At 37.6% G+C, this 13,521-nt stretch overlaps 1 protein-coding gene across 6 annotated transcripts in view; it reads left to right on the forward strand.

Annotated features, from left to right (window-relative positions):
* The first annotated feature begins 351 nt into the window (after positions 1-351).
* gria2b (glutamate receptor, ionotropic, AMPA 2b) overlaps positions 352-13,521 on the forward strand; it is a 50,519-nt gene continuing 37,349 nt past the window's right edge. For 4 of the 6 annotated variants that reach the window (XM_005726493.2, XM_005726494.2, XM_005726498.1 and 1 more), the window contains exons 1-2: positions 353-759; positions 899-1,039. In XM_005726493.2, coding sequence (XP_005726550.1) covers positions 675-759; positions 899-1,039 — 226 coding nt within the window. In that variant the 5' untranslated portion in view covers positions 353-674. Of the gene's footprint in view, positions 760-898; positions 1,040-13,521 lie in introns of all 6 variants that reach the window. The other 2 variants (XM_005726495.2, XM_005726496.2) reach the window with 1 other exon arrangement.

Genomic DNA, 13,521 nt, shown 5'->3' on the forward strand with positions numbered 1-13,521 from the left:
ATCTGCTTTTATACTGGAAGTCTGTTTGTTGGTTTATTGAAAGTTCATTTAACATAAACTTGGTGGCAACGATGCTGAAAAGTGGACAGACTTTAAAATGAATTGGGACACTAACAAAGGAAAGTTGAAACGTACATCAGGAAACGAAAATAAAGTGTCACTTATAACTCTCGAATGTTGTGAATAAAGCATATTTGTAAATGTAACTTCTTATTTTTGCAATGTTAGGAAAAAGAGAAGATTACATTGTTTAGAAGAAGCGCTTTTTCAAAGTGTTGTGTGCTCTCTTGTCGCCAAGTGGCTCATTCTCGGCTTTTTCCGTCTCTGTCCGCCTTCTCATTAACATTCCTCACTTGTGGGTGTGATGCTGAGAAGATCTCCTGCTCGCCGAGCGGAGACGCGCAGTGTGCCTGTGCGTTAGAGGAGGTATCAGCTGGCGGCAGGAGGGGAGCGACGAGGAGGAGCGGAAGAAGAAACGGCAAACCTACGTTGCAGGCGACCATTCCTTCACTGCCGGTGTCCTTTCACTGCTAGCCACCTGCAGAAAACGGTCCTTTCCTATTTTTTTTTCTCCCCAAGACTGAAGGTGTCCAATATGTCTGGGATCTAATATCTCTGGAGAAACAGAGGAATATCAGAATACCTTAGTGGATGTGGACAACTAAACTGTCGACATGGAAATGATAGTGAATTTATTCGTTTCACTTCTCCTGGTTTTATGGGGATGCGCGCTTGGAGGCTCGCCCAGTGTTCAGATTGGTAAGCACCCACTAGTTCAACCGAAAAAGCCAGTTAGCTACAAACATTTTTGTGCGCAAAAACCTGTGAAATTGGTTCTAAATATGTTGTATTAATCAAATATTTACTAGTGTAAAAAAATTATTTGTATTTATTACAGGGGGACTTTTTCCAAGGGGCGCGGATCAAGAATACAGCGCGTTTCGGATAGGAATGGTTCAGTTTGGCACCTCGGAATTCAGACTGACGCCTCATATTGACAATTTGGAAGTGGCAAACAGTTTCGCTGTTACCAATTGTTGTAAGTTAAACATATTTTAAGTGTACTTTTATTGAAAGAAGCCTTCAATGTCATCTGTGATATAATCTCCACCGCTGTGCTGTTTACCATAAGAGTTTGGATACACGTTATCAGCTCTTAGGATGTAATGATCTGAGCTGTCTAATCTATATTCTGTCAGCAAACACATCCAGACTGTGAGCTGTGTAGTTGAGGATGAACGAGGCTCGTGTAGGCAGGGGAAAGTTGGTTTCCACAGAAACAGTCGGTCACATCCATCCCATTTTCATTTCTTCAGATTTAGAGATCAAACAGACTGTACTGCAAGAATATCGATCCTAATATTTATTATGATCCTGCTTTCATGCAAACTAACTTTTTTTTTCGAAAGTAACTGAAGATGAGGGGGTGGTAGAACTAGACTTAATTTCAGTATTCTCTGATCTGTTTCTTGTAACAAATGACATTTTAAGCAGCCACCTTCATTACTTTATAGTTAATGTTCACTGAAAGGATCAACTATACTGAAGATAGACAGGTTAACTGGATCGGTATGCATTCGCTGTTTTGATCTTTCATCTTTCAAGACGAAATCTGAGATGTAGGACTTGCTGAGACTGACGTTTTTTTCATTGGTTACCGCTGTCACGTCTTTTCTGAGCCCAGAAAGAGCGGTGCTCAACCATTGTTTGTTCATATAGCCTTTGACTGCGCTTCAGGCATTGCCTAGCGACTAGGCGAAGCTTTAACATTCCCATTGAGAACTAATGATACCACGAGGCAGCGAAAACGTCAAAGGTTCTTGTGAAAAACAGGACAATAGCTCTCGATGAAATTTGAATCACGACATTCGAATTGTCTGCCACATTTATCTCTAATACTTCTTCTTTTTCGACGAGACGTCAGTAAACCGAGTTTTGTGATTAACATGCACTTACTGCTTTAAAAAAATCCATGGCCCTTTAAAGCTTTATTTCCTTGATAGGTTCGGAGGTCGCTATTTTAACAGCCACAGTTCATACATTTCATTAAGCGGTTGCCAAGCGACTGCTCCTCTCAACAGTCCCTTAAACATAAATCAAACGCTTCTGATTGGTGCGCGCATCGGTCCAATCGATTTCATTACCATATAAAAGCTTCCTGCTTAGAGATCCTCACTGCGCGTGACAGATCACAGTGAGAGTCATGTTGATGATTGAATTGTTTACAGCAGTCTATATAAACCACTGTTGTTTAGCTGACTTGGTTTAAATGCATCTCACACGTACAATTTTTTGTGCAAAGTATATCCTGTGTGCATTCTTTGTACCCACCCCCACCACACAGACATAAACACACACACTTTACATACTTTACTCTTGAAGTTTGTCTATGTTGTGCCACATATATATTAATCTGAGCGATTAGATGGGACCAATCGTGTTTTGGAAAACTATATGCAAACTATATATCTACTTATAATAAAAACATGGAGTGACCCGCACCTGTTTACTTGTTTAACTTAGGCTAACGTGTGGGCAAATGAACTGATTCTCATTATTTTAAATGAAGTAAACAGAACTTATCGCTGACTAGAAGGAAAACAATGGGCTGCAAGATTTGCACTGAGTTAATCTTTTAGTTAAGCACAGTATTTATTTATCCTTGTAGTTAATTTAATGGACTTCCTGCATGATGTTTCGTCATCTCGTGCAGTTTCAGATGGTAGTAGAGACTATGACCTTGGTTCACATCCACAGTGACTTCAGTTCATTTACTGCTGGTCCAGGATTGAACTGAAAAAGTACTGAAAGATGCATAAAGTTAGCAGTGACCCTGAAGGGTGAACAAATGGTTACACAAAATAGCAAATAAATGGATAGATGTAGACTGTGTTATGCTGGACAAAGGAAGTCACACTGTATACTAAAATGGGGACACATTTATTCAGAGGTTTTGTGTCTCATACATAGTTGCATGCATCTGGTGATACCAAATTGCGTGTGTATAAACTCCATCAACTGCCTTTTTGAGTGGGAGTGAGAATGAGAAAAGGTAGGACTGGCTGGGGTAAGGCATAGAGGGCGAGGGGGGGGGGGGGTCGCATTTAATCCAGTAGATGGCAGTCTGCCCCACAGTCCGCCTCCCTCTGTAATTACAGCACATTGATGCCACTACCTTGTCTTTTGTTAACTATACTTTATGAAACACATGCAGGGGAGAATAATGGGAGACACAATAAAGCCAATTCTCAATCCTGAAATCTAAAACATTGTAACAAAGGGTTTTTATAAGCTGTATGTTTAGTTCTGTGAATGCAATAATCAGACTCTTCTAATCTCAAACCAGAAAAGTACATTAGTCTTTAATAACGAGGGGAAAATGAAAGACAATATCCAGCTATATATAAATCGATCTTAGTGGACTACAGTATGTACCCTGAGAGACAGATTAGCTTTAAAATGTGTTCCCTCGATGTGAAAGTAGATAATGTCGTCAGCTACAAGAAGAGCGCTAAAATTTACTTGGCACACAATGTGTTTTGCATTTTTCATATGAGATATATTCTAATGTTCACATATCATATTTGAGGTAACTGGCTACTGTATTGGTGGATAAAGTATCTTCTTTTATTTCCTTGCAAAATGTGGGACTCAATATATGAACTGGTATCTCTCACACTGTGGCTGTACTTCTGGGCACCAGCATACTTCATCAATGTAGTGTGTCAGAGACAGTGGGAGGGAGGATGATACATTCCTCCATCAATAACAGTTCATCTGGTCAGGCTGGCATCTGCTGCCAAGACTAGGGGAGTTGTTGTTACCATGTTATGTGTTTGTGTGTGTGTAGTCAGGTTGGTGTGCTGTCTACCCAAAGCAATAAAATTAAAAATAAATGTTCGAACACTGTAGATTATAACCAGCTGTCTGTCCCCACATGACATACACACCCTGAAACTCTTCATCACTGTTAAAGAAATAATGAGGAAAGAAAAGGAAAAATGGTTGACTCATACCAGGACAAGTCGAAACAAAGATTCCAATTTCTGCCCATTTTTATCCATTCAGTAAAAAAAAAAAGTTTCTCTAGTTTATTTATAATTATAGATCCATGATGTGATAAGTAATTGGGAACGTTACCATAAACGAGACCTGTGTAAATATGTATCTTTTGTTGTTGTATTTTTTTACGTAATTGCATCTTTTATTGTGTCATAACTCTTGTGTCTACCTTTGATTACAGACATGGAACAAGTCAAAGCAACATTGACATTATGTATTTCCTTTATACCTTCATGAGATAACATTAGCATTCTGTCCCAGTCCCAAGAAAATATATATCCAATTTTTTAGCTTCCCTTTTGACTTTGAAAAACATGAAGCAAGTAATTTAAAGGGAGATTCATTAATGGCTGAACAGCTCGCAGACATACATACTTTTAAGTGAGTTTTGAGTGGGTTAAAAGTGGCTGCATATTAGGGAGTCACAAACAAAACTCCATCTCAAGCAGCTACAGTTTGCAGCTTTGTCAATGATAGTGCAAAATATCACACCCTCTATGACAACTTTTTAGTTACTTGTACGTGAGAACTCACACCACATAATCTTTCTGGTCTTTTCTCTCCTGCCTTCACAAGCAGTGCGCTGGAGTACTGAAAGCCAGTTTGGACATAGCAAACAATTTATTCCAAATAACATAACCAATTAGTACTAACAGGGCAAAGTTGTACAGGGAGCAATTATAGTCCATTCACATATGCACTCTCAGTGAACTCTCTTACCCATTACATTATCTTTTGTCACACCTGTTTAAATAATCAATGCTACTTCTTCTTCTCTCTTATTTCCCATGGGGCTGCTACAGTAGTGGCTCCACATATTTGATCTGGGGCAGATTTCATGCCAGATGCCCTTTCTGACTCAATCTTTCAATTTATCTGGGCTCGGGACTAGCAGTATAGTGACCCCTGAGGGTGGGTTTGTGCCTACTCCTGGTCACCTGGTCTTGATCTGGAGATTAACTAAGAAACTAAGGTTTATTAAGGAATTCCACAGGTTCTGTGCTGGGACTAATAATACGTAGAGTATACATATTTCTGTTAGGGATTATTATTAGAAGAAATACCATACATGTTCATTGGTATGCTGATGACACTCACCTTTATGAAGCTGATGACATACACCAGTTAGTTAAAGACAAAGACCTGGATGGCTTCTAATTTCCTGCTTTTAAATTCAGATAAAACTGAAGTCATTGTACTTAGCCCAAAAAATATTAGAAAAATATATTAGTAATGTGGCGACTAACTAGATACTTACTTTGGATGACATTACCATAGCCCTGAGTAACACTGTGAGGAATCATTTTTGATTCATTTTGACAAAATATGTCCTTCAATGCACATATTAAAAAAATATGTTATACTGCCTTGCATTTGTGCAATATCTTTAAAGCTTGAGTATTGTAATTCATTATTATCAGGTTGTTCTAAAAGCTTTCTAAAAAGCCTTCAGCTCAGTGAGAGTACTAAGGGACTAAAAAGAGAGAGCATATTTCTCTCCTGTTAGACTCTATTCATTGGTTCTCTGTTAAATACAGAATTGATTTGCTTTATTTTTTCACTCATTATGGGTTTACACACCAGTTTGCACTCTGACCGTCTCATACATCTTTTGTCCTTTCTCCATCTCACCACACCCAACTGGTCACGGCAGATGGCTGCCCCCTTTCCTTTATGAGGGTTTATGAGGGTTCATGTTGAGGTTGTATTATTTCTGACATAATTTTAGAGCAGTTCATTATACCCTAAACAGACAAAGAAGTCCTAGCTGTAAATTCATGTGCTGAAGCTGGAAAATATCAGTGTGAAATGAAAAATTTGGCACACTGGAAGACGTTGCAGCTCATTTGGTCTTTATCAATGTTTGTGAGACTCAGTGTAGAAATGCTAGTATATAACAGTAAGCCAAAAGTTGGTATTAGCTAGCCATTAGTATTATTTTAACTCAAACATTTCTGCAAAGCTTTGTCTCAGCAGTTTTCTTCATGATAATTTTCTTTCTTTTGACTTGAAGAGCCTTTTTTCATTGGCTTCAAAACTTATTTGAAGTTAAGAGCAGCACAGTTAATAGCCACAAGATAGACTGTTATTTATCCCTGCGCACTTGAAAAGGAACCATCCAATGTGAAAGTTGAATTTTAAAAAAAATGCTAAAACTATTTATAAATCCAGTAGTATTTAGCAGGTTAAAGACATTCATTTAAAGAATACTCCAAAAGGTTGTGGCCCTAATAACTTGGAGTAATTCCACTATTGCCATTACTAGGATAATCCATCTTTTCTGGCTCAGCCTTCTGGTTTTATAGTGTTAATGATAATCTTTATGTGTGTTTACTTAATTTCAGTTCAAATGCTTCCATTGTATATTCTTGAGCTGTTATTTCTGTTCCCTACGTCTTTTCAAGCAAACTGCTTTTCTAAGACCAATGGAAGAGTTTGAGGGCACTGACAGCCAGCTGGTGATTTTAACACTTCAAAGTTCTTGTTTGTCATGGTTGAATCATGTCATACTGTAATTTCATGCATCTGAATGCACACAGCATTTCTGGGACGAACATATTCAGGGACCTGGCTGAATGATCAAAAGCCTAAACCGGCCATACATGCACTGCGGTGAATTGGTTATAGCCAATTTATTGTTCACGCTTAATTAAGTGCATTCTCCTCCATTTCAGAGAGTGCTGTGAAATATTAAATAGGCCTGGGAGCTGGCCGGTCAGAAAATGAGGCTAAAAACCCTCTGTGGATCTTAGCTTGCCCTGAATACAGCCCTCAACCAAGCCCTTATGACTGTGTTCTCAAAAAATACAAGCTTGAAATATTATGTGTTACAGTGTAATTCAAAGTTCTTAGCTGGAAGTTTCCAAGTTATTTCATTGACTTTTATTATCATAACTCAGTCTTAAACTCCTGTGGTGTTTTGCATTTCACTCACTGCATCAGTGATAAGTCTTAAACAGTTTGCATTAATTTAACTAATAAATAAACATTTCCTGCATGTGTGGTAATAATAACTGGATTGATATGATTTGATGAATATGATTGCCACTCTCCTGTCTGAAAGCCTGCTAGAATCTAAGCAACTAAGTCATGTGAGCTGATGAAACAGTCATGAAATACTGTTATGAAACATCTGAGCTTGTAAATGTTCCAGATCCATTCATTGAGTAATTTAATGCAAATGTATGCTATAACATTGACATTACCTTGTGCTATGCAGTAGTAAATCATGTAAAGCAACATGATACAACACATTTTAACATGTATGAATGTCAAGAAGGAAAATAATTTTATGCACCGTGTCATTTGCGTGAAGTATTCTACTGAGAAAAAGACTGCAACTCCTGAGAATGGCTTCATTTTCATATACAGTGACTCCGCCTTCCACCACCCCCACTCACTTGTGCTATTTAAAACAGTTTTGACATTGTGTCTTTGTGAAGGGTTACACACTTTGAATTGGTGCCAGTGAATATTCAATGTGAAATACATAATACTCTTAGTTTAAAAGGAAGCACACTAAAGTTGTGAACTTCCACGGGCCTTGGCTTTTAACAACAGAGAAAGCATTAAAAAGCAAGATTCAGATTGCAGCTGCACTTCTTTCATGGGATTTGATGTCTTCATCACTATTGGGGATTTTCATGCAAATTTGACTATTTTTGACAAGCACCTCTGTTATGCACAAGGCTGTTCTGTTGTGCAGACATGACAAAAAGTCAAACTTAGTGTGCTGACACAACACTGGACCAAATATTATTATTTGCTTAGAAGTATTTGTTTGTATAGATGAAAAATAAATACAATGATATGAATGTGTTAATGTATTAAATATAAGTAGGACACTAATATGGTATAAACTTTGATCATTCTGGAGGGACTTGGTCTACAGCCATTTTTCTTACTCTTTGTCTTTCATAAAATAAGGGCAGCTTAATGTAGACAATTTAGAAAGTAAGAAAAAATGATACAAATATGAACCCTGGATATGTAAAATGAAACCACAGAATATAAACTGTCATGGCTCTGTTTTATCAGATGTTTTACCCTGACTTCCTTTCAGATAGAAACCGTGAAATCAGAAAATATCAGATAATTTATTCAGCTGCCCCCCTTTTCTAGTGTTTCTCCTGCTGTTTTAAAACAGCAGGGTGGATTGTTGAGCTGCCAAAAATGCAAGGGCGGTTTTCTTATCCTGTATAATTTTGAAATATTTTGGCAGAATATGACTGCTAACATTATACTGTAAGTCTCCACACCAAACTCAGAAACTACCTGTACACAATCAACTTCACTCTTTTCCATTAACTTTATCTTCATGTTGAAATCTGAGCTGAAAGTAGTGAACAGTCTGGAGTTTCTTCTTGCCTTATTATTATGCTCACTGTCTGTCTGCTGCCCAGGCATGTACATGGGCAAGAATATCTGGTACTAGTGTGTCAAGCATGTGTAGGTTTGGTTGCCCACTCTTTCATACACCTGTCACACACAATGTTGTCACTGGGCATGTGTGCATATCAAGCTTTTGTTGATGCAGCTTCTGGCTGAAATCCCATCTCTTCTTTCCATTCTCATCATGTTTCTTTATTATTTGTTTTCTTATCTGCTTCTAATGTCCATTAAATTGTTTTGACCTGCTACCCATTTGCTTCCTGCTGAATATTTGGCTGTCCTTGTGACCAATCTCTCATTGAATTTACCATTGTGAGTTTGTCCTTATCTTTACTGTAGGGTTGATGCTGCTGCATATGCTAAATTGAGCTAGAGCCACTACTGTCCTTGACTTCTGTTAGCATTTCCGAAGTGCCTAGAAACCAACCAGTTTCTAGAAACCAGTGATGTACTGTAAGTCCACATTTCTGTATACACTACTGCTCAAAAGTTTATGGTCAATTAATTAATTATTTCCTTTCAATATTTTGTATTAGAAGAACTGAGGCTCATTTTCAACGTCACTCCTGTGTTTCATCAGGTCAGGTTAGCATTGTTAAAAATCATTGTAACTAATAAAGACTGGCTAGTTTAGTATTGATATGTTTTGGGATTTGACAATAGTTGTTGTTGATGTCCCTCAGTAATTTAATAATTTTGTAACTAATGATGAGCTTTCAAAGACCAACAGAACAGTCAAAGTTTTTATACAACAGTGTATAGATATATATAACTATAACTCCTTTCACAAACCAGCACTATTGGACACTTATGGGTACTATTAAATGAAACTAACAGATGAGGACCTGTGAGGCATCTGCTTGTTAAACTTGATACTTACTTGTTGGAGTCCCACTTCTCTTTTTATCTCAGTAAAAGACAGATTTAGAAGAGTTTTTTCATACACACCAGAGCCAGACAACTATGTTATAGTTACTTGAAATGGTCCTCTGCTCACCTACATAGATATTCCACTAAAAAAATGATTAATCATTTATGAAAAATCTGTCCATTAATAATGTTGATCAGTGTAATTTTATATTAAAAAAACCCACAGGCTTTACTTAAAATAAAGGAACTTTTAATATGACCCACTGTCTCTGTATGTTTTCATTGATAGCTGAGCCAGTAGGTCCGGTAATAAATGTCAACACATTTTGCTGGCAGCTGTAACTTTAAAGTCTCTGCCAGACAATCTTTTGTTAGGTTTAGTATGAAAAATAACAAGCATATCATTTAACATATAAGGAAACTAACTAAAACACGTACGTTATTGACAGTCATTGATAAATGACACATAAAACGTATTTTATTTTAGAGAGTCCATGTAACTGTAACTAATTTAATTTGTTATGATGTAAGCAGGGAAATGCTATCGACACGTGAGAAGAATTTGCATGTCATTTAACCTGTACAGTCAATAATTTATCCTTTTAATCTTCATAAAGCAGTGGGGTAATAGACCAAAACTGCAGCTATTAAAACATAAACATAGCAGGGCAATAGGTGAAGATGAATACTCCAACACACCACTGCATAAAGAGAGAATTTGACATACACTGCACAGTCACTTTGGAAAGATGATTCTCTGTCCAATGAAAGAGGTAGATTAAAGAAACTGCTCAGGGACTGTGGCCTTACAAAACTTCTGATCAGGAAACATATGAAGTTCCTTTAATGGAGACAAACATCAACGCAGAGCAAATCAGCAGGGGGGCGACTGCACTGGTGCATGGCTGAAAACCAAAATCATCTTGTGATAGTTCACTCAACAGCCCAAACACTTATACATGTAAAAGATAAACAGTTTTCAGCAAGCAAGTGTTATGCTTAGAAATAAATATAATAAACCAACATATTCATATGTTCTATGTAAAACAAAGGCTAATATTTATAAGTTAAATGCAAATCTATGTAGCAAAAAACAAAACACAGAAATATTGTTTTTAGCAGTGTAGGCAGGCTTAGTTTCACAATTTCAACCCTTTGGTGCACAAAAAAATTCTACACAACTGTAGAAAAAGTGAACGACAAGCCAACAGCTGCTGAGATGCTTTGGCTACCGTCCAGATGAAACCTTTTGTTTAAGCAGGCAGATCATCAGGGAGCAAGTTGTTACAAGAGTACAATACCGCTGTCTGTAAAACAGACAGCAGTTAACAGCAGTGCTGACAATATAAAGAACTCTTTCAAAAGGATCAAAGCTGCAAATGAAGTGGGCAAAGTGAGCTCTGGTTGAGAGACAGGGCTGGGAAAAAAGGCACATGTGCTTTTTCAGCAGGAAACAGAGAATTAATTCCTCTTCTTCATGTGACTAATTTACGCAATTAAATAAATTTCAGTCAGTTACATTAATCAGTGCAATTAATGTAAATAGTATAATCAATTACTTGCTAAGTTTGAGTATTTATCTATCCTTCCTAATAGTTTACAGAGAAAGTATGAAATGCTAAGATCACAAAAACAGACCCAGATTCCCTCCCGCCCCACCACTCTTATCTACCTTTACCCTGAGTCATCATGCCCTTTTTTAAAGGACAAAGCCAGCCTAAAGAAAGTCTGTCCTACATTTACATTACATTTAGATTTTGCTCACTGACACATAACGGTGGAACAATAGAGAGAACAGAGACATCTATAAATGTGCTGCTCTCTGGCTTATCAAACTCTTAAGACATTCTCATCCTATTGTGTCATTTGCATTCATCATTTTTTTTTATTTCTTTATCTTTCCTGTCATTTCAGTTGTATTTTTTTCTTTTAGTCCACACACAAAATGCCCACAAATACACAATCAGATTTAAAAAGCTTGACAAAAACACCCATTAAGAGTAGGCAAGGCAACCAGATCAAATCGTAATCCCACAATGATAGGAAGCACAGGTTCTCCTCTATGCATGTTGATGAGTATCCCTCTTAAGCAGTAAACATTATTTGTTGAAATAATGAAAATATTCAGTTAAATGACTTTCACAATGATTGTAATTAGATTTGAAGATTCTTGTAGAAATATAACAGCCACTTGAAGTTCACCTGCGAAAGACTAGCTCCTTTTTAAATGTGTGTTCTTTGTTTTGCTTTGTGTCATGTTCTTTCAGTAAGTTGAACGTTGTAAAATTAGGTCTCAGGAAAAGATGTGCACTACAGGTTGCTGGCAGTTGTCAGGGGAAATCGGTCACAGAGAGGGTGCTGCACCAAAAACCTCAGTGAGATTGGCTTGGTCACTTGCAGATTGCCACAGTCCCTCATAGTTAACATGGAAAATGCTGATTTGTCTGCAAACACTTGCTAACTAACCATCGAGCAGAAGGGAAACTCAAAAAACTTCAGTACATACTGGAAACTGAGAATGCTCGTTTTCAAGTTAAAGTTACTTTATCTTTACCGTACCACAGAAACCAGCATGTTTCAAAAGGTGCATGTATTACTTTGAAGGTTTCTTGTTACATTTCACTCCTCACAATTTCACGACAGCTCAGAGAGTAGTTTGTGACAACAAGACAAGCCTGTGTTTTCCATACAAATTTTGGGAAACCGTGGCAATTCCAAGGAGGTTTTTAGTGCAGTATTGTATATGTCTTTGCTACCAATTTTACTTAGTGACAGCAAGTGTCCTCCAGCAATCACTTGCCTTTGGGGAATACACATTTTTAGTCCCCAAAGAGTCATGAACCAGTTTCTAGGCTTGCATGAGTGGGGCTCTATAATCAGTTTCACAGCAACTGCCAACAACCACTTGTAACAGGTTGTTGAAAACTCATCTTCCCCTAGGAATTAGTGGTTACCAACTCCCAGTCACCAGCTGTTCTCTAGGCTTGTGTTACCAGGGCTTTAGGTTAGTTTTAAGATAGTTTTGTTAAAGTTTTGAAATGTCCAACTTAACTACTCTCTTAAAAACTGGTTGTCTATATTGTTTTCCCGGTAAAACATTCTTTATAATCTGGAGCCTTAGTTGAATAGATGATATAAATAAAGCCATCTTAAATATAATTTTACGTTTCTTCAAAGTTGTATAGAATTTAAAAAATCTAGTCAGCCCACTTGTCAGAGATACAGTGGTAACAATATGCTCTTCATCAACTGTGATCAATTCTCGATGGCAAAGTGAGATAATCCATAATCATTTTGAATACCCGGCATCTGACTCATGACAAATTTTCCTTCTGCCGTGGTGATACAGTAGTTCCTCTCTCTCACACAGCTAGTTCTCATAATAAAACAGCAAGGGAAAGGGGTGGTGTTAATATTAATGCTGTTGTCACTGCAGTATATAAGCTTTTATAACGGTAGGAGAAATTTTTTTCTTTATTTTTCAGATTATAGATATAGGAGGGGACATCTTGATAGAGATCCAAGGATAAAGCCTTGGTTGCATCTTTTGAGGATAAGAATCTGGGCTCTGTGGATACGATCTGCTAATCTAGGTCTTTTGTGACACTGGTGCAGAGATAAAGTGCTTGCGTTAAAAATAAATTATTAAAACAAGGAAGGATAAGTAAATACAACATAATTCTCATTGACTTTAGGCAGTATTTTTCCCCCCTGAAGTCAGTTTTCTGTGCTGCATGGTTCCATTGATCCCCTATCTGACATGACTATATTTTATATATTATAGTGTTTTAAGTGTTGGAGACGTAAAATAACAAACACAGTTTCCATACTATATTCAACAAAGACTTCTAACCTCTGTTAATTTTATTTTCAATCATACTAATAGAAGTGGGGAAGGAGGACCCAAACGCAGGGCTCTTGCGATGAACAGTGCATTTTATTTACAGTGGAGTAAATGAGACAACACAATAATCCCCGTGAGCTCCCTCGACTCCTGTGTTGTGTCTTCACCCAAAACTCTGTACTCTGTTCTCACTCCCCGTGCTTGTTGTCCACCTGTGCTCCACTCTCCTCCTCCTGGGGGAAAAACAACAGAGGCAGCCATCAGGACACCACACTCCAGCAGACACACACTTACTGCACGTCACTACACTTAGGCACACTAACTTGGAGTCGACTTCAATCATCCAGCCTCGG

This window comes from Pundamilia nyererei, unplaced genomic scaffold (assembly GCF_000239375.1).
Source record: "Pundamilia nyererei isolate P.nyererei 1_Seehausen unplaced genomic scaffold, PunNye1.0 scaffold00020, whole genome shotgun sequence".
Classification (NCBI taxonomy): Eukaryota; Metazoa; Chordata; class Actinopteri; order Cichliformes; family Cichlidae; genus Pundamilia; species Pundamilia nyererei.